Source organism: Xenopus laevis, chromosome 4L (assembly GCF_017654675.1).
Source record: "Xenopus laevis strain J_2021 chromosome 4L, Xenopus_laevis_v10.1, whole genome shotgun sequence".
Lineage (NCBI taxonomy): Eukaryota > Metazoa > Chordata > Amphibia > Anura > Pipidae > Xenopus > Xenopus laevis.
The window spans coordinates 17,627,891-17,646,908 of NC_054377.1; the positions used below are offsets into that span (position 1 = coordinate 17,627,891).

Consider the following 19,018-nt stretch of genomic DNA (forward strand, 5'->3'; position numbering starts at 1 on the left):
CTAGTTAACTTAAGGTATGAAGATCCAAATTATTGAAAGATCCATTATCCGGAAAACCCCAGGTCCCGAGCGTTCTGGATAACAGGTCCCTGTTGTAGTTGTACAGAAGCTAAAACACTACTAGGAGGAGCCTATTGAGGGAGTGACAAACATTCAAATACCCAGAGTTATAGTTTTACTAGATTGAGCTAAAGCAGTTGATGTAAAATTGCTGGTTTTAGCTTCATCACTATTACTTAGATTCAGCTTTTATGTTGGACTTGAGTCGCACAAGAATAAGGAGAATCCTTTTCTCCTAGGAGAGGCACGTGCCAGGGCTGCTGCCCCCACTAATTTTGTTCTTTAAAGATCCAGGCATTATCAATAAAATAAAATCCACTAATCCACTAATATTTCTGGCAGATCCAGGCCCTTGTCTTTAGACTTGTGCCCACAAAGTTACACCCTAAACAATTCTTTAAACAAGAAAAAATTATACGTACAGAATAGGACATCATAAGCTAACAACAGGTTGGTGATGTATGTGGCTGATAGTGTTCTGCGATCATGCCTTTTTTATACAGGGTATCTATAGGGTATTGGGGAACCTGCAGCCCCTAATTACATCTTAATCTTAGCCGGAGTCTTTTCTGCTTTGGGCTTCAATCTCTGTGTTATTTTATGATCAAAAAATTCCTAGGAGGAGGCCTGAGCCCCCAATATCAATCTCCTTTTGGCAAACGTAATAAATAAAATATTGCCTGGCAAATCTCTCAGCACGTTATTGTCAGAGCATAACATTACCACTCAATGTGGCACAGATCAAAGGCAAACCCCAAAATCTACAAGGCTGGCACAATAGTACATTTGTGTTGAGGCTTTAGATTCTGTATGCCAGCATGTAATTTAATAACTTTATTCCCCTTTATTTATATAGCCTCAACATATTCCACAAAATTTACAGAGACTGCACATCAGGGGTCCCTGACCTTTTATAGGTTTGAGCCACATTCAAATGTAAAAAAAGTTCTGGAGCAACGCAAGCAGGAAAAAAGTCCCTGGGGGTGCCAAATAAGGTCTGTGATTGACTATTTGGTAGTCCCTATGTGGACTGGCAGCCTACATTGAGGTTCTGTTTGGCAGTACACCGGGTTTTTATACAACCAAAACTTGCCTCCAAGGCAGGAATTCAAAAATAAGCTCCTGCTTTGAGGCCAATGGGAGCAACATCCAATGGTTGGAGAGCAACATGTTACTCATGAGCTACTGGTTGGGGACCACTGCTGTACATCATTTACATCAGTCCCTGACTATTTAAAGCTGTCAATCTAAAATACGTGTTATCATATTAAAGTACAACAGTGTCAGTTTCACCAGGAGCTAGCTAATTACTTACATCTACTTAAAATGCCAAATTAGCATGTTTGTGAAGTGAGGAGAGAACTGCAGAAGCCCACATAAGATCCTACAGTCCATACAGTGTATAGTACAATGGTCAGAACTGGACAAAAAATGCCAAATAACTAAGGATACTCAACGGCAAGTAATAAAACTATTGTCAAACTGTCGATGGATAAAGCAGCAGCACTTTTATCTGTCAAATCCAACAACTGTCCAGTAGATGTCACTGTAAGAGAAAATATCAAGGTTGAGTTAAGCGTAACCACATGGATTTAAGGATTAAGTAACATTATATCCTATAGATTACACTATCAAAGGAATGAATTATATAAGAGTAAAGACGGTGATGTAGAATATAATACAGTCCAAGGCTGCAGAAGTGAAAGAAGGAAGACAAGGGAGCTGAAACCGCCCATAGGAAACAATAGCAAGTTATGATATACAGTATTCTATATGTCATATTATTAGTTGTATGGCATCTACACAAGGCACATGCCAAGTATAACATTTACAAATAAAGAGGGATATTATCTTAGTAGTACTAATAATAATAATAATAAAAAGCTTTGCATTAGCAATAAAGTGGAGATGCCGGGGATTGAACCCGGGGCCTCATACATGCAAAGCATGCGCTCTACCACTGAGCTACATCCCCTACTCCTTACTAATGCACCTTTTTCTGCAAATGTTTTAGATACACTACAATAAGGGCTCTTAATGCATATTGAATTTGAACGTTGTGGGCATGGCCAGGCCGGTAAAATACAGGCCAGGTGGCAACCCTATTCGTAGGCGTCTATTTATAGATGCACACCGGACCTGCCCTGCCCCCTCCAATGGATCGGGGGTGGACACAGATATATAAGGAGGCACAGAGTGGGTTGGTTGGGTGCAGGTAGTGCAGGGTAGGGTCATCACTACCAGATAAGTCAAATGTAATTGCAATTCAGTAAGCAGTAGCAGCAGCAGCTAAAATTGTGGTAGTTGGTTAGGCTTCATTTCCAGCAAAGTCGGCAGCTTATTGGCCAGTGTATGGGGCTCTCTGATGGGCTTCCCCGACCAATAATATCTGTCTGAAAATTGGGCAGGTGTCGATCAGGCAGGCTTAAAATTCCCATCAGATTGAGGACTACATATCTTCTTTAATGCTGTCTTCAATCCCACCGCTTGCACTCCTGGCCTTGTGATCCGATTGATGGATCCGATCAGATCAGCCTGATATTGTCCATTCAAGGTGGGTATATCAATGCAAGATCCGCTCATTTAGCAACCTCTCCAAATGAGTGGATCTGCCCACGTACGGCCACCTTTACTTACATTATTTGTGTAGTCACTTAGCCTCCTAATGGTTAGATGGGACAGTCTCACCAGTGCTCCACCCAGGTTTGAAAAGAAAAAAAAGAATAGTTTAGGGGGGCCTTGCCCCGTTGGCTATCCATTTCTTCTGCCTATGGGATTTCCATAGACATTAGTACTATTGTTACACATATCAAGCAATGACTCTGTGCCACCCTTAGGGCTCTAGGGTATTTGCATACTTGGTATTTGCATTGCATGAAAAAGCAGGAGACAGTGAGCAATGCGTATAATAGTAAGGGTTCTTACACACAGCCGTTTTTTTCTGCGCTCCCCTGTGTTGCGCTTTCTTCCGTTCAGCCGCAGGAGTAGGCGCACTCAGTTATTTTAAAGGGGCCTGTACTCACTCAGATATATATATCCGCCGAACGCAGGTGAAATGCAACACCTGCTTACATACGTCTGTGTGAGTACAGCCCCCTTCACAATAACTGAGTGCGCCTACTCCTGCGGCTGAACGAAGGAAAGCGCAACACAGGGGAGCGCAGAAAAAAACAGCTGTGTGTAAGAACCCTTACTATTATACACATTGCTCACTGTCTCCTGCTTTTTCGTGCAATGCAAATACCAAGTGTGCAAATCACAGGGCTTAAAGGATGGTTTATAGGGAGGAGTTTCCTCCAATTTGTGAAAAGGCTTTTTGTATTTCCTTATTTTCCATTCATTTAGCAGAAATGGTTAGTGTGGACTTGTCTAGCAGCAAATACAATTCTCACTGGCTATGTCACGCTTATCCAACTCCAACAGCTGGAAATAAACGAAACATGGCTTATTTGTCCGATCAGATCCGTTAATTAGCTGGCTTCTGCTGCATTGTTTTATTTTTGAGAATCAGATCCGTTAATCAGCTGGCTTCTGCTGCATTGTTTCAAAGTCAAATGGATACTGTTTCCATAGCAATTACCTTTACAAATAACTACAGAGCCATTGCAAATGTATGTATATTAGAAAGTCTTTTCTTATGCAAGAGAGTCCGGGCAGAGGACTCCTTTAACAGCCATAAGAGCTAAAGTACAAATACTGTATTTTCCAGAGATTAATGGTACGAATGATTTGCCCTCATCTATTAAACCACACAATGCAACAATCACTGGCCCGATGCTTGTCCGTCCCTATTATTGTAACCTAGTTACAACCTTGCTGGTTGTTAATTTCCCAGAATTAAAGGGAAAAAAAGGCTTAGGATCACATGACACCAGTAAGCCGAGGATGGAGCCTGATTATGTCAATAAGGAAGCAGATTCCCCCGACCAATCAGAATCCTGGATTCTAAGCCTGCCCTCGGGCTGCTTAGAGCAGAGGAGCAGTTTGTGTAGCACAGACAGTACAGAGAGCAGTGGTTTGGCTGCCGTCAATATTCTAAATATGCAGAACTGTGATTTAATAACGTCGCATCCAGAGCCTTGCATCATCCAGATTTCACGCAGTTTATCTTTCAGTGCAAGTCATCGTCTTCACAGGTAAGTGATATGGCTTAATTTATTTAAGGGGAAATATTGCAAACATTAATATTTAATATACACTTCAGCATACTGAAATAAGAAACTTTCTAAATACAATCAATTAAATATTCTGTAAAGTTTCTGAAATAATCAATTTCTCAGCATCTGTTTCTCTTCATTCTGTCTTCATGCAGCAGCTGGGTGTCAGATATTCATTGACAGTTAGATCCAACATATCTTATAGGAGGGCTTCTTTTTGCCTAGAAGATGTACAAGAGCTCACTCTATTAAACTCACCCAGACATCATGTCTCTCTACATGCAGAATTTGTGCAAAAGGCAGTTATTTTGTTAGATTTTGTTTGTACTGGAATCAGTTATTTAAAGGAGCTCTAATACATCTGCTAGGAATGGGAGCCCCCCTATAAGATATATTGGATCTAACTGTCAATGAATATCTGACACCCAACTGCCGCATGAAGACAGAATGAAGAGAAACAGATGCTGAGGGATAGTGAAGATAAACTTGATTATTTCAGAAACGGTACAGAATATTTAATTGATTGTACTTAGAAAGTTTTTCATTTCATTATGACAAAGCTTATATTGAATTTTCATTTTCGCAATAGTTCCCCTTTAAAATTATTAATTGTGATGCTTAGTAACAAAAAAAAACCCTGTAGACGTCAGTAAGGACTATGGCTATTCTCAGTGTTTTGTCACTCATGTCAGTTATGGTGTGCTTGCTGAGTAGCAAAATGCTGAGAATTGTCCCTAAACTGAGTTGCATGATAATGGTGTGGACCTTGACCTGGACTCGTGGGTCACTCAGATGTACTCGCAGCTGTGATTAAAGGGGTGGTTTACCTTTAAGTTAGGTTTTAGTATGTTATAGAATGACTTATTCTAAGCAACTTTTCACTCGGCCTTCATTTTTTTTTGCAGTTTTTGAGTTATCTGTCTTTTTCTTCTGACTGTGTCTAACTTTCAACTGGGGTTCACTGGCCCCATCTAAAAACATATGTTCTGTAAAGCTACAAATGTATTGTTATTGCTACTTTTTATTACTCATCTTTCCATTCAGGCCCTCTCCGATTCATATTCCAGTCTCTTATTCAAATCAGTGCTAGGTTGCTATGGTAATTTGGACCCTAGCAACCAGACTACTGACACTGGAGAGCTGCTGAATAAAAAGCTAAATAACTCAAAAACCACAAATAATAAAAAAATGAAAACCAATTGCAAATTGTCTCAGAGTATACACTCTCTTCATCATAAGTAAAGGTAATTTAAAGGTGAACAACCACTTTAAGGGCGATCATTGCCTGACCTGTGAGTGCACCAGAAAGATCCAGGCAGTTACCATACTAGCCAGTAGATGGGCAATATTCAGCATTTTTCTTGCCTTTCTGACAGCTCAGCAGACTACCAAGTGTAAAAATGCTGGCAATCGGCCCATGTGCCGTTGCCTTAAAGGGATACTGTCATGGGAATTTTTTTTTTTCCAAATGAATTAGTTAATAGTGCTGCTCCAGCAGAATTCTGCACTGAAATCCATTTCTCAAAAGAGCTAACAGATTTTTTTATATTCAATTTTGAAATCTGACATGGGGCTAGACATATTGTCATTTTCCCAGCTGCCCCAAGTCATGTGACTTGTGCTCTGATAAACTTCAATCACTCTTTACTGCTGTACTGCAAGTTAGAGTGATATCACCCCCCTCCCTTCCCCCCCCCCAGCAGCCAAACAAAAGAACAATGGGAAAGTAACCAGATAACAGCTGCCTTACACAAGATAACAGCTGCCTGGTAGATCTAAGAACAACACTCAATAGTAAAAACCCATGTCCCTCTGAGACCCATTCAGTTACACTGAGAAGGAAAAACAGCAGCCTGCCAGAAAGCATTTCTCTCCTAAAGTGCAGGCACATGACCAGGGGCAGCTGGGAAATTGACAAAATGTCTAGCCCCATGTCAGATTTCAAAATTGAATATAAAAAAATATGTTTGCTCTTTTGAAAAATGGATTTCCGTGCAGAATTCTGCTGGAGTAGCACTATTAACTGATGTGTTTTGAAAAAAACATGTTTTCCGATGACAGGATCCCTTTAAGAAAACGATGGAGTCTACATTGATGAGTAGTCATGTATGTTTGGTCTATTGATGCTCCTACGTGCACCAGTCATGGCGGTTATCAGGCTAGTTTCTTTTTTTATTTTAGATTGCCTGTTCCTCTAATGGTAATGGCAGACAGGTGGACTCATTTATAAACACGGGACAAATTTGCACCTGGGCAGTAAGCCATAGCAACCAATGAGTGATTAGATTTATTCAGACAGCTGCAGGTAGAACAATGAAAACAAACATCTGATTGGTTGCCATCGGTTACTGCCCAGGTGCAAACTTGTCCAGTGTTTATAAATGAGCTCTGGGAAGTTTGGTTGCCTATGCTAAGTCTCCTCCAGTACAGGCAAGAAAATGTCTGTAAATAGATATGTATTGAGGTCAATCTGAACCTCCTCTGCATTTTGGTTCAATTACTGATTCAAATTGACTTCAATACAAAGGTCTTTTCGGATGTTTTGTCTCATGTACTTGGAGGGTATTTAGCACAGCTGTCAAAGCATCCTCTTTGCTATCACCTAAAGGTGTCCATGCACAGGTCAACCTCAAGGAACCCAGACATCAGCAGAGCAAGAAGAGAAGAGGAGACACAGAGATGTAGCTCTTCACTTCCTCTCACCCGGCAAACTGGACTTTTCTGTCAGGAGCAATCATTTTTCGATCCATCAGCCGATCACAGGAATGACTTATGTGCAGTGTCAGAATGGGGGGGGGGGGTCATGCTGCTAAACATTTGGCCTATTTCATGGCCATTCCCTATTTATATGAGAAGAAAGGAGCTAAATAGATGAAATACTAGATTATAGTATGTAAAGAATAGAGACTAGGCGAATAAAGGTTGAGTGAGGAGAGGAAGAATAATAGTACTGAGAGAGGGCCCCTGGGGGGGTCCCTGGTATTCCAGTCCAACACTGAGTACACAACTACAGAATTATAATCACTTGCAAGCAAGTCCAGTTGATTGGACTTATTACTATAGATATACCATGACCTGGATGAACAAGAACCTTCACAGACACTTTTCTTTAATGCTTTGCAGCAACTCTCTGAGTGAAGAAGAAAATAAAAGAATATTTGGAAAATGCAACAACCCAAATGGCCACGGTCACAACTACAAAGGTGAGGGTTAAGCAGTGGGGTTACAGAAGAGTTCAGGGTGCAGCTATAAGTGCCATGTAAACAATGGATAACTCTTAATATTCTCCTTCTTTGACTTTTTCAGCAATTGTCACAGTCCGTGGAAAAGTAAGTATTCATTTCACTGAGTATCAAGTGTAGATCACACACAGGCACACATGTTGTCCAGATGTAGAATACAGAATTTCATTGCACACAAAAGGAAGCAATGCACAAAGGTGAAGGATCACAACAAGGCTATGTTATGTTTATGAGTTGGTCATAAAGTGACATATACGCTCTTTTGGTGAGTCTGCCAAATGAACAGACCTAAGCTGATCCAATCATTTGGCGAGGCCGTAAATTGGATTATAAAGGGGCCTATGGCAAACCCTCATGCAAAAACAGAATCAATGCTAAGGCGCAGTCTTGCAAACCTGCAGAGCAACATTCAGCCAGACATTGATTAGGTTGATCGGAAGGGAAACTACAAAGGCCAACTCGGACAGTAGGAGCCAAGTTGGCAGTTTTTATAAGACTGTGTACGACCAGGGTCGGACTGGGGGGCCCGGGGCCCACCGGGACCACTGTCCAGGGCCCGCCTCTGGCCCCCCCGCCTGGCCCCCCCGCCTGGCCCCTACTATGAAGTGCGCCGGCACACACTCATTCAGGCACGCTCAGCGCGCGCACGCTCCTGCACTCGGCATATTGCGCATGCGCAGTGCCAATTTTTTTTTTATTACATTTCACAATGGAGAGAGGGGGTCTGGACCGGCGGGGGCCCATGAGGGTCAGGGCCCACCAGTCCGACACTATGTACGACTTGCTTAAAAGCAAAATATTAAACAAATAGTACTTGCAGGTAAAGTTGCTGTACCGTGTTAGCCGGTAAAAATGTTACAGGGCAACCCTTTTGAAATAAAAAATAACAAAAGTGGTATAAAGGTGATTTTAGTTCCTTTTTCCATTTTTCAATCTGATTAGGTAATCAGCTTGAAAAAGGAACTAAAATATTCGGAAAGCTTGCTATGATTATATTAGTTAGCCAATAAATTAGTGAATCACCTTTATAACACTTTTTGTTGTTGTTTTGCCGGTGCCCATTAAAATCAATGGGCGTACGTTAATCGTCACCGGGCATCTAAATTGTCGGCAAATGTTTGCGGCAAATTCACGAATTTATTCGGCGGCAGCGAAACGCACAAATTCCCGCCTGCCACATAAATTCGTCCATCGCTAGTCCTAACAACATAATTGTGTTCCTTCTTTCAGATTGACCCCATAACTGGAATGGTTATGAACCTTACGGATTTAAAACGGTACATGGAGGTAAGACTCTTTTCTGGAAGGCAGCAATAGAAATTGTGCTAATAAAAAAAGACAAATACCCACTTGAACTTATTGTAAAACTGCTCAGAGTGCGCTTAAGACTTCTTTCAGTTTCATGACACTATAAAAGGAAGAATAATGTAAATTGCAAAAGTGCTCAGAAGAGCATGTTGTTTGGGCATGACAGGCTGCAGAAACCTAACGGGAAAAGTCTTAATATAAAGACTCTCTTCTCTCTCAGGAATGCATCACAGTTCCCCTGGACCATAAAAATGTGGATAAAGACGTGCCTTACTTCAGAAATGTTGTTAGGTGAGTCTCAGAGAAATTAATGTATGTCAGTAAAAAATAATGTTCTTCTGTGGCCCATGTACTTTTTTTTCTGTTCTTTGGGATGAAGCTCAGTTTACATTTCCTTTTGAAGATTTTTGTTTATATAAATATAGCATCATATCACAGAAGGGTAGACAGTGAAGTTTAAAGGGTTGGTTAACTTTTTAGGGCAGAGACACACGTGGAGATTCGGGGAGATTAGTCGCCCGGCAACTAATCGCCTCTTCTTCGGGTGACTAATCTCTCTGAACTGCCTTCCCGCTGGTTAGAATTGAAATCGTCAGCGGGCTGGCACTCGGAGTGCTTGGTTTCCTGAAGTCGGCCGAAGATACCTCGTGAGGCAACTTAGGAAAATGAAGCGCTCCGAGTGCCAACCCGCTGGTGATTTAGATTCTAGCCGGCAGGAAGGCAGTGTCACAGACATTCTTAACAAAATCTTAGATGGGAAACTCCTGTGACAACTTTGAAGACCTGGATCATTACTACAATAGAGATGCTGAACCTTTAGGCTGATTCAGTAAGTTCAATATACAAAATATAGCATTTCTAGCCATATTTGTTTTTAGAGTTTAGTTCTCCTTTAACCTGTCCCAATGGCACCCATCAACAAGATATATAATTATCTATTATTACAGGACAGTCGCCCCAAGAGGCATGAACTAAAAAAGGCCAGGTATACTCTCAAAAGGCCACGATTTATACCCCATTATTTATGGAGTGAATAAATTCGACATGAAGCAATATAGCTAGCCCCTAGGCCAACAATCAGATCAACCCAATTTGGCCATTCATGTGGCTGGCAAAACAGGGCCCACATCTGCTCCTTTGGCAACCTTATCTGACAATGTATGGCCAGCTTTCCTCTGCCTCTAAGTCAACCCTGCAATCTGTCCTAAATTAATATTAACTTGAAATATATTTGTTCTTATTTATTTTTGCTCTTCAGGGCAGAGTTTTGATTCCCGCATTAGTGTTTACTGTTTTTAGTGGACAACAGGGAAACCAGAACATTGTTTTTATAATTAACATCATTTAATTACCACCAGGTCTCAAGGCAAAACAAAGTCCCCCATGTTCATTTCTCTTTTGTAGCCTTCTAGTTGTACAATTTGAAGTTATGGAAAGGTTACTGTATGGTTTTAATTAGAAGCAGATAGTCTTAATTAGCCTGTTACATGCTGGGTATGTTCTGTTTTGCCTCTAGACAGGAAATACAATATGAACGCATGTTCTAGATTAAAACGGAGATTGCAAAAAAACCTGAAAAACCAATAGTTAGGGTATGTATTAATATGGACCAATCACAGGTTTGTTTGTGTCAAATAACATTGTGGGAAGTGGTGCTATGTTAAAAAAAACATAAACAACAACACACAACATTGCTTCAAGTCATCTTCACATATTCTGTTTGCGTGAAAGAAACACACTTTCTTCTATCTTCCTGAGGATTAGTGATGGGCCAATTTATTCGCCAGGCGTGAATTTACGGTGAATTTGTGCGATTTGCCGCTGGCAAATAAATTCATGAAACGCCGGCGTCAAAAAAAATGTCACCAAAAAAGGACGCCGGTGTCAAAAACGAGACGCCGGCGCCGTTACACAAATTTTTCGCCATTTCGCAAATTTCTCGGGAAATTTGCACATTTTTTGGCGAAACGACGCAAATTCGCCCATCACTACTGAGGATTTTATTACCCCTGATAAGAGTAGGAATGAGCTTTTGATTGTTTGTGACTATCACATTTAGCTACTTTGTTGAATTGTATCATAGGGTATCATAAAATAGAATATAGAGATAAAATGATGATTAGAGCCTGTAAATGAGACATACTGTAACCCCTACAGCCCTCTTTGGTTATAAATACAGGGATGGGACCCATTATCCAGAGAGTTCCGAATTACAGGAAGGCCGTCTCCCCTGCAGACAAATAATCCAAAATTTTATAAACTATTTCCTTTTTCTCTGTAATAATAAAACAGTAGCTTGTACTCGATCCAAACTAAGATATAATTAAACGTCATTGGGGGCAAAACCAGCCTATTGGGTTTATTTAATGCTTAAATTATTTTCTCATTAGACTTAAGTTCTAAAGATCCATTATCAGGAAACCCCCAGGTTGCAAGCTTTCTGGATAACAGGTCCCATACCTGTATATGGATTCCTCTCTATTATGAGGTCCTTTCTGAACTAGAACTTCCAGCTTATTTTGATAAAGTTTGGCAAATATTCTGAAGAGTTTATTTCGGTAACAGCTGAAAGGCAGGGCATAACTGTATCACAATTTTTAATGCTACCGTTTCAAAGGACTTTTTAAAGAGACCAGAATGAAGCAATTGAGGTTTCCAGTTCTACACGTTTCAGTGGTTCTTCAATCTCATAACAATGAGAACACAAAGTGGGGGGGGGGAAAGGTTTCACTTGCAATGCTAAAAGAAAATGCTTTCAGATGTGCCAAAAAGTAAAAAGAATAGGGGAATTGAACATTGAAAAGCAAAAATGTGCCTTTTTAAATCGTATCCACATGTTTTGTTGCATAAAGACATGCAAAGTTTGCTCAGCTTCCAGGTCTATTTACTCTTGTGTCTTGTGGCTGCTGAAGCAGTTTTAGATCAAACAGACAATGACCAGAGGCACAGTGTATTGATAATGTTGGAATGTCTACTCCTCAGTAAACTTTGGAAGAAAAGACAAAAACTAGTCTGTTTCATTAAAGGAAAACTATACCCCCCAAACAATGTTGGTCTCTATTAAAAGATACTGAGTAAAACAGCTCATGTGTAAAACCCTGCTTCATGTAAATGAACCATTATCATAATAATATACTTTTTTAGTAGTATGTGCCATTGGGTAATCATAAATAGAAAATTGCCATTTTAAAAAATAAGGGCCGCCCCCTGAGATCGTAAGATTCACTGTGCACACATACAAACCACATGTAAGGTCACATGAGCCAATTAAAAGACAGAGTTCTGCCTTTTGCTTCAACACTTCTTCCTGTTACAGTTAGTGTTGTAGTATTTCTGGTCAGGTGATCTCTGAGGCAGCACAGATAGAGTCACGAAATGGTGGTTCAAGGCAAGAGATGTAAAAGGGCAATATTTATGTAAATATATATTCCAGTTTGGTAAAATTCTTTAATATGTCATTCAATTTGATATAAACTATCTGTTGCTTAAGTTTTCATTTTGGGGTTATAGTTTTCCTTTAAAAGGGGTCGTTCACCTTTGAGTTAACTTTTAGGATGACGTAGAGGGTGACATTCTGAGACCATTTGCAATAGGGATGCACCGAACCCACTATTTTGGATTTGGCCGAACCCCCGAATTCTTTACGATTCGGCCGAATACCGAACAGAATCCTAATTTGCATATGCAAATTAGGGGTGGGAAGGGGAAAACATTTTTTACTTCCTTGTTTTGGGACAAAAAGTCACATGATTTCCCTTGCCGCCCCTAATTTGCATATGCAAATTAGGATTCGGCTGGGCAGAAGGATTCGGCCTAATCCAAATCCTGCTGAAAACAAAATCCTGGATTCGGTGCATCCCTAATTAGCAATTGGTTTTAATTTTGTATTATTTGTGGTTTGATTTATTTAGCTTTTTATTCAGCAGCCAGTTGCTAGAGTCCTAATTACCCTAGCAACCATGCACTGATTTGAATATGAAAAGTAGCAATAACAATACATTTGTAGCCTTAGGGAAGGTCACACCTGGAGATTCGGGGAGATTTAGTTGCCCGAGGCTTCACTTTCCAAAGTCGCCTCTAGAGGAAACTATGGGCGACTTTGGAAAACGAAGCAACATTCTAGCAGGTGGAAGACGGGGAACAGTTCGGGGAAATTAGTCGCCACAAAGAAGAGGCGATTAGTCACCGGGCGACTAAATCTACCTGAATCTCACAGTGTGACGTTACTCTTACAGAGCATTTGTTTTTAGATGGGGTCAGTGACCCCCATTTGAAAGCTGAAAAGAATCAGGAGCAAGGAGATGGCAGATAATTCAAAAACTATAAAAGGAAAACCAACTGAAAAGTTGCTTAGAACTAACCACTCTATAACATACTAAAAATTAACTTAAAGGATAAGTAAACTTTTTAAAAAACAATGTAAAATTGACTGTAGTCCAATTCTAAAAACCTTTGATTTTGTCAGGAGAAAGAAAGAGGCTGCTCTGATGTTCTTCTGGTTTGAAAAAAATAGAAAACTTTCTAAAATCTTTCCGAAGCAGAAGAATATCAGAGACAACTTCCTTGACTACTTGTTGGACAGACTGGTCAGAAAATGACCAGCAGGTGGCACTGCTGTAACACAATTTATTCGTGTTAACTGTACATGTATCCTTTAATATTTTGGAATTCTAAATAAATAATGAATGTACATTGCAACTGTGCTTAGAACAGCACTCTTTAATAATGACACATAATAACACAATTGTAAAATGTGGAGATCGACAACATCGTGATTTGTTTCTTTGAATCTGTACTGAACCTATATTTTGTAAGGGAAATGACTAATTCATGGACAGGGTATACTTATTTTTAATGACTTTTTTGATCTCTCCCTCTGCAGTACTGTGGAAAACATAACTGTGTTTATTTGGGAGGAGCTGCAGAAGAGGCTTCCGGCAGGGCTGCTGTATGAGGTGTGCGTGCATGAGACAGACTCCAACAGTGCCGTGTACCGAGGGGAATAAAAAGACAAAGCGCCTCTAGTCTAGTCTCAATCAATGTAATGTGATGAAAGTATCCAATGGAGACACCAACGTTTTAGGCTAATGCTAGATGTGACTGTTTCTTGGCTGGCATATAAATACAGAGACAATTGATCTGCTTACCTCCACTCCGTGGTGTTACTGCATCTATAGGCATGGCGTTGGCCTGGGGGCAGACACACGTGGAAATAGGGAAATGGAAATATCTGTATGTTAACACACAGGCTGATGCGGTGCCTATGAATGCAGTCTGTTTCTCGGTTTGCATATAAACAATCACGTCACTGCCTTCATCCATTCCAGGTAAAGAACACAGTTCACATAAGTAGCTTGATAAAGGGCTGGAATAGCCCGAAACGTCACTTTTGCTAATGGCACGAATAAACAATTGAATCACATATCGGAGTGCTGCTGGATTTATTCTTATACTGTGGATGCATTCCTTGGCAGAGAGGAACACAGCTGTACACCCGACGCCTCAAAAGCCGATTCAGTGTAAGTGTGGCACCAGTACTGATTTGAACACAGTTCACATAAGTCACCTGTGACCACCACTACTCACCTGTTTTTGCCAGTCCCCCAGTTCCCCCGCCCTCCCCACCCAGTCGCTCCCCTATAGTTACACCAATGGCCACTGTCATCTGCTAAGAGCAATGCTCAATACCACTTTGCTGACTCTGATACTGCACGCACCCACTTGTTTAGGGGTCATTTATGGGCGTAAGTGCAGTGAGTAAAGGCCCCCATACACGGGCCGAGTCTGCAGCTTATTGGCCACCCGACGGGCTTCCCCGATATCTGGCGAAAGTCGGTCAGATCTCAATCTGGAAGGTTAAAAAATCCCATCGGATCGTGGCCACATCTATGCGTGTATGCGGTCCCTCGATCGGACCGTCCGTATCGGATCCATTATGATCTGATCGTTGGGCCCTAGGGCCCACGATCGGATCAGCCCAGTGTCGGACCAGAAAAAACCCGGTGGGCCCCGACCCTCGTGGGCCCCCGCCGGGCCAGAACCCTTCTCTAGATATTTTGAATCGCGGAGAAAAAAATTTTCCCGGCGATGCGCAGCGCCGCCAGCGCATGCACGCCGAACGGCGCGGTTGCGCATGCGCGCCAAGCAGCGGTGTTGCTGGGCCGACGCATTTTAGTAGGGGTGCAGGGGGCCGGAGGGGGGCCCCTGGACAGCAGTCCCGGTGGGCCCCGGGCCCCCCAGTCCGACCCTGGATCAGCCCAATATCGATCGCCCACTTCAATGTGGGCATATCAGAGATAGATCCACTGATCTCTACGTCTATGGCCACCTTAACATGCAATTTCGATCACAATCACTATGTTGTTCCCATCATTTATTTCCAAGAATTGCAGCATTGTTGCAGTCACAATAGTATGCAATTGCACCAATGCATCGAAATTAATACAACTGTGCTTGCATGCCCTGTAAATTGGACATACGTCTATGAACTTTCTCATCATTTATACAGTACAGTATCAAGTCGAATTAAGTCAAAGGCAGCTGGACATATAGGGGGTTATTTACTAAACGCCGAATTTATCTGGTCGGGTTTTTTTTAAAAACCTCTAATTTTTTGAGATTTATTAAAGCCCAATGCTGCAAAAAAACCCAAATCTGAAAATCTCCCATCTCAGATTTGCCGAGGTTGTGTATAAGTCAAAGGCAGAGGTTCCTATCCTATTTGGAAGTTCCTGTGGTCTGTGCTGCAATTAGGCAGAAAATCTGAACATTTCGGGCTTCTTGGGTAAAAGCCAGGAAAAAAAAATGAACGATTCACGAAAACTTTCGTACAATTCGGGGTTTCGCTCGATTTTTATGAGTTTTTTTACCAAAACCACTTAAATCAAGCTTTTTTTTATTAATAAATAAGGTAAAATCGGTTATGCGAGTTTGGTCATGTTTTTTTTATTTAAATAATGAGCTAAAATTGGATTTAAGGGCTATTTACTAAATTCTAACCCCTTCACCACTCATCCAAGTGGCTTCTTCAGTTCAACTGAATTGGTAGGGAACTCCCCAACATACCCTTGAGGGTAGTAAAGTCACATATATCCAATCTGTCACGTCTTTCCTGGGGAGACGTCATGGAGTACCAGGAAGTTGGGAGCCTGAAGACTGGGTAACCCGGGGTGTAACCATACAGAGCATTACGGAGATCAGAATCCATGATAATGATGAAAGTTTGACTTAATTCTTCTAGACTGCCTTTGACTTAATTCTACTAGATACTGTAAATTGGTAATTTTGATTTGAAATGGGAGACAGGAAGGATTGATCAACACTGAGCACTACTGTTCAGAGTGCAAAAAGCAAATTTTAACAGAAGTACCTTTTAATGAATGTGGTTTAACAAGCGACTGACTGCGGGAAAACTTTCAACTGTGCTTGCGGTCGTAGATGACCCCCCATGTCATGTCTTACACCAATTCGATTTTAAGATTCTAAGCTCTAACAAGGCGTTCCCTCTCAACTTCTTTAATTAGTCAGTATTTGTCATTTGTGTGGTTAATGTATATAACCTTCTTGTTTAGATATTTTTGTTTGAAATAAATCGCTTTTGACAGTTCCTGTTGAGTGCAGTGCTGTGTGTAAGCACACTAACCTGCATAAATTGGGTGCAGGATCAAAAATTAAATGTATATTGGTAGAAGGATCTAGATTTATTCTCATTCTCTGGAATTCACAGTGATTACATTTACAGTATTAGGGATGCACAGAATCCAGGATTCAGTCCGGAATTCGGCCTTTTTCAGCAGGATTCGGCTTTGGCTGAATCCTTGTGCCTGGCTGAACAGAATCTGCATAATTTGCATATTAGGGGCAGGAAGGGAAATTAGGTAACAAAACAAAACAAAGAAGTAAAAAGTTTTTTCCACCTCTCATAAATAATTGATAGGATTCGGGGACACACACACGTCTAATTTTCAAAACCAAGCCAAGAGGGACTTCAAAAGTAGCCCCAGAATAGCACAATATATGCAGTGAAAAAAAGAAATGAATAAAGTTTAAAAAATAAATGAATATATGTGAAAATATGCCTTTTTCAAATTTTCACTGTTTCGCAAATTTTTCCATAAAGCAAAATGGGACAAATAAGGCCCTGATACATATACAATTTCAATAAATATTGGTAAAACGGAACAATCTCTAGTCATTTTGGTGGCCAGCAGATTTTTTTCCCCAAAATTATCTGAAATTGAGAAAAGCCCAAAATCTGGTAACTCATGACTTCTACACAAGGGTATTGTAGTCTTACATAAAACTTGGCACTTGACAAGTTGTTAAACAAAAACTACATTACCCAACATGCATTGGGCATGGCACATTAGGGCAAGAAAATACTTTGGTTGTTTTTCAAAGTACAAACAACCAAAGGCCCAAAAAGTAGCCCAAATCCGTACCTTGGCTTGTTTGTACTTTCAAAACCCGCCTTGGCTTTAAATTAGTAGCCCAATTTGGCTTGAAAACCGCCGACCTGTCAACCCTGACACACACACACACACATCCACCAATTTCCATGGCAACAGGGGCTTTCGCTCTCTGCATGTGGCTCTGCCTGGACAAATTGCGTTGCCATGGGCAGTGGTGTACCTAGATATTGCTGGGCCCTAATGTAAATTATTTTTTAGGCCCCAAAAACATCTGGAGTATTTATTCAAAATATATGAATTTCTCTATAGTTACATCACTGGCCATGGCAATGCATTTTCTTTAACTTCTTTTACAGCAAATATGCAGGGGATTTGGGACTTTGGTGGATGGTTGTAGCACCTTACTACACAATTTCCATATGATTTAAGGTAGTGTTTTATGTGTTTCCCCCATCATACTTTATACTGTATATACACTGTTTTTGTTGACTGGTGACGTCACAATTTGCAATTGGGTTTAATTTTTTTTATTATTTGTGGTTTATTTAGCTTTTTATTCAGCAGCTCTGCAGTTTCAGCAATCTGGTTGCTATGGTTCAAGTTACCCTGGCAACTATGCATTGATTTGAATAAGAGACTGGAATATGAATAGAAGAGGAGTCAAATAGAAAGATGAGTAATAAAAATTGACAATAACAATACATTTGTAGCCTTACAGAAGATTGGAAGAAGGCAAATAATTCAAAAACAATAAAGAATAAATAATGAAGACCAGTTGAAAAGTTGCTTCGAATCAGCCATTCTACAACATACAAAACCACCAGTTTAACAGACAGTTGTTAGAAGCAGGCCTTACCATTTCTCCTGAATGTCTACTTTCCATATATAATAGTAAGAATTATCTGTGTTTACTGTATAATGAACAGAATGATGTGAGGACAGTTGCCCGAGCGTTGATGTGCATCCTATTTAAACCCAGTGCTGTGAATCAGATAGATTGACTATAAGGGTAAGGGCACACCGGGAGATTCGGGGAGATTTAGTTGCCCGGCAACTAATCGCCTCTTCTTTGGAGTGACTAATCTCCCCGAACAGCTTGCCCTGTCTTCCACCTGGCAGAATGCAAAATCACCTGCGGCATGGCACTCGCTGTGCTTCGTTTTCCGAAGTAACCCTAAGTTTCCTCACGAGGAAACTTCGGGTGCCTTCAGAAATCGAAGCGCCTCAAGTGCATTGCCACAGGCGATTTTTCATTTTAGCAGGCGGAAGGCAGGGCGAAGGAAGTTCGGGGAGATTGTCGCCCCGAAGAAGAGGCGATTAGTCGCCAGGCGACTAAATCTCCCCGAATATGCCCATGTGCCCCTGCCCTAACAGACAATCAACAGTGGAATCTGCTATAGGACTCGGCGCAACTTGGCTCCTTCTTCGATGCAACTCTGCTCCTACTTTGACGCAACTGGGCTCCTACTTTGGCGCAACTGGGCTCTTACTTTGGCGCAACTGGGCTCCTACTTTGGCGCAACTGGGCTCCTACTTTGGCGCAACTGGGCTCCTACTTCACAGCGACTGTGCTCCTACTTAGGCGAAACTCGGCTCCTATTTCGGCTCAATGTGGCTCCTATTTTGGCTCAACTCGGCTCCTACTTGGGCACAACTCGGCTCCTACTTTGGCGCAACTTTGACCCGACTCAGCTACTACTTCGACTCGGCACCTTCTTCGGAGCAACCCGCTCCTACTTCGGCAGTTCTAGAGGGGCCCAGCTAATCCAGGAAACACGAGTCCCCCGTTAACATATAGAAACCATTGGGCCTGAGACAATTGTCCCCTCAGTGCCCTGAT

General features: G+C 41.2%; 1 protein-coding gene and 1 non-coding gene across 2 annotated transcripts; one reads left to right on the forward strand and one right to left on the reverse strand.

Moving 5' to 3' along the window:
- Positions 1–1,963: 1,963 nt before the first annotated feature.
- trnaa-ugc lies at positions 1,964–2,035 on the reverse strand. Its single transcript has one exon. It is a non-coding gene; the product is annotated as a tRNA-Ala (tRNA).
- A 1,895-nt stretch (positions 2,036–3,930) lies between these two features.
- pts.L (6-pyruvoyltetrahydropterin synthase L homeolog) lies at positions 3,931–14,189 on the forward strand. The gene is made up of 6 exons (XM_018257500.2): positions 3,931–4,196; positions 7,341–7,420; positions 7,524–7,546; positions 8,690–8,746; positions 8,988–9,058; positions 13,650–14,189. The coding sequence occupies exons 1-6, from the start codon at positions 3,946–3,948 to the stop codon at positions 13,771–13,773; spliced, it is 606 nt and encodes a 201-aa protein (XP_018112989.2). The 5' UTR covers positions 3,931–3,945; the 3' UTR covers positions 13,774–14,189.
- The last annotated feature ends 4,829 nt before the right edge of the window (positions 14,190–19,018 follow it).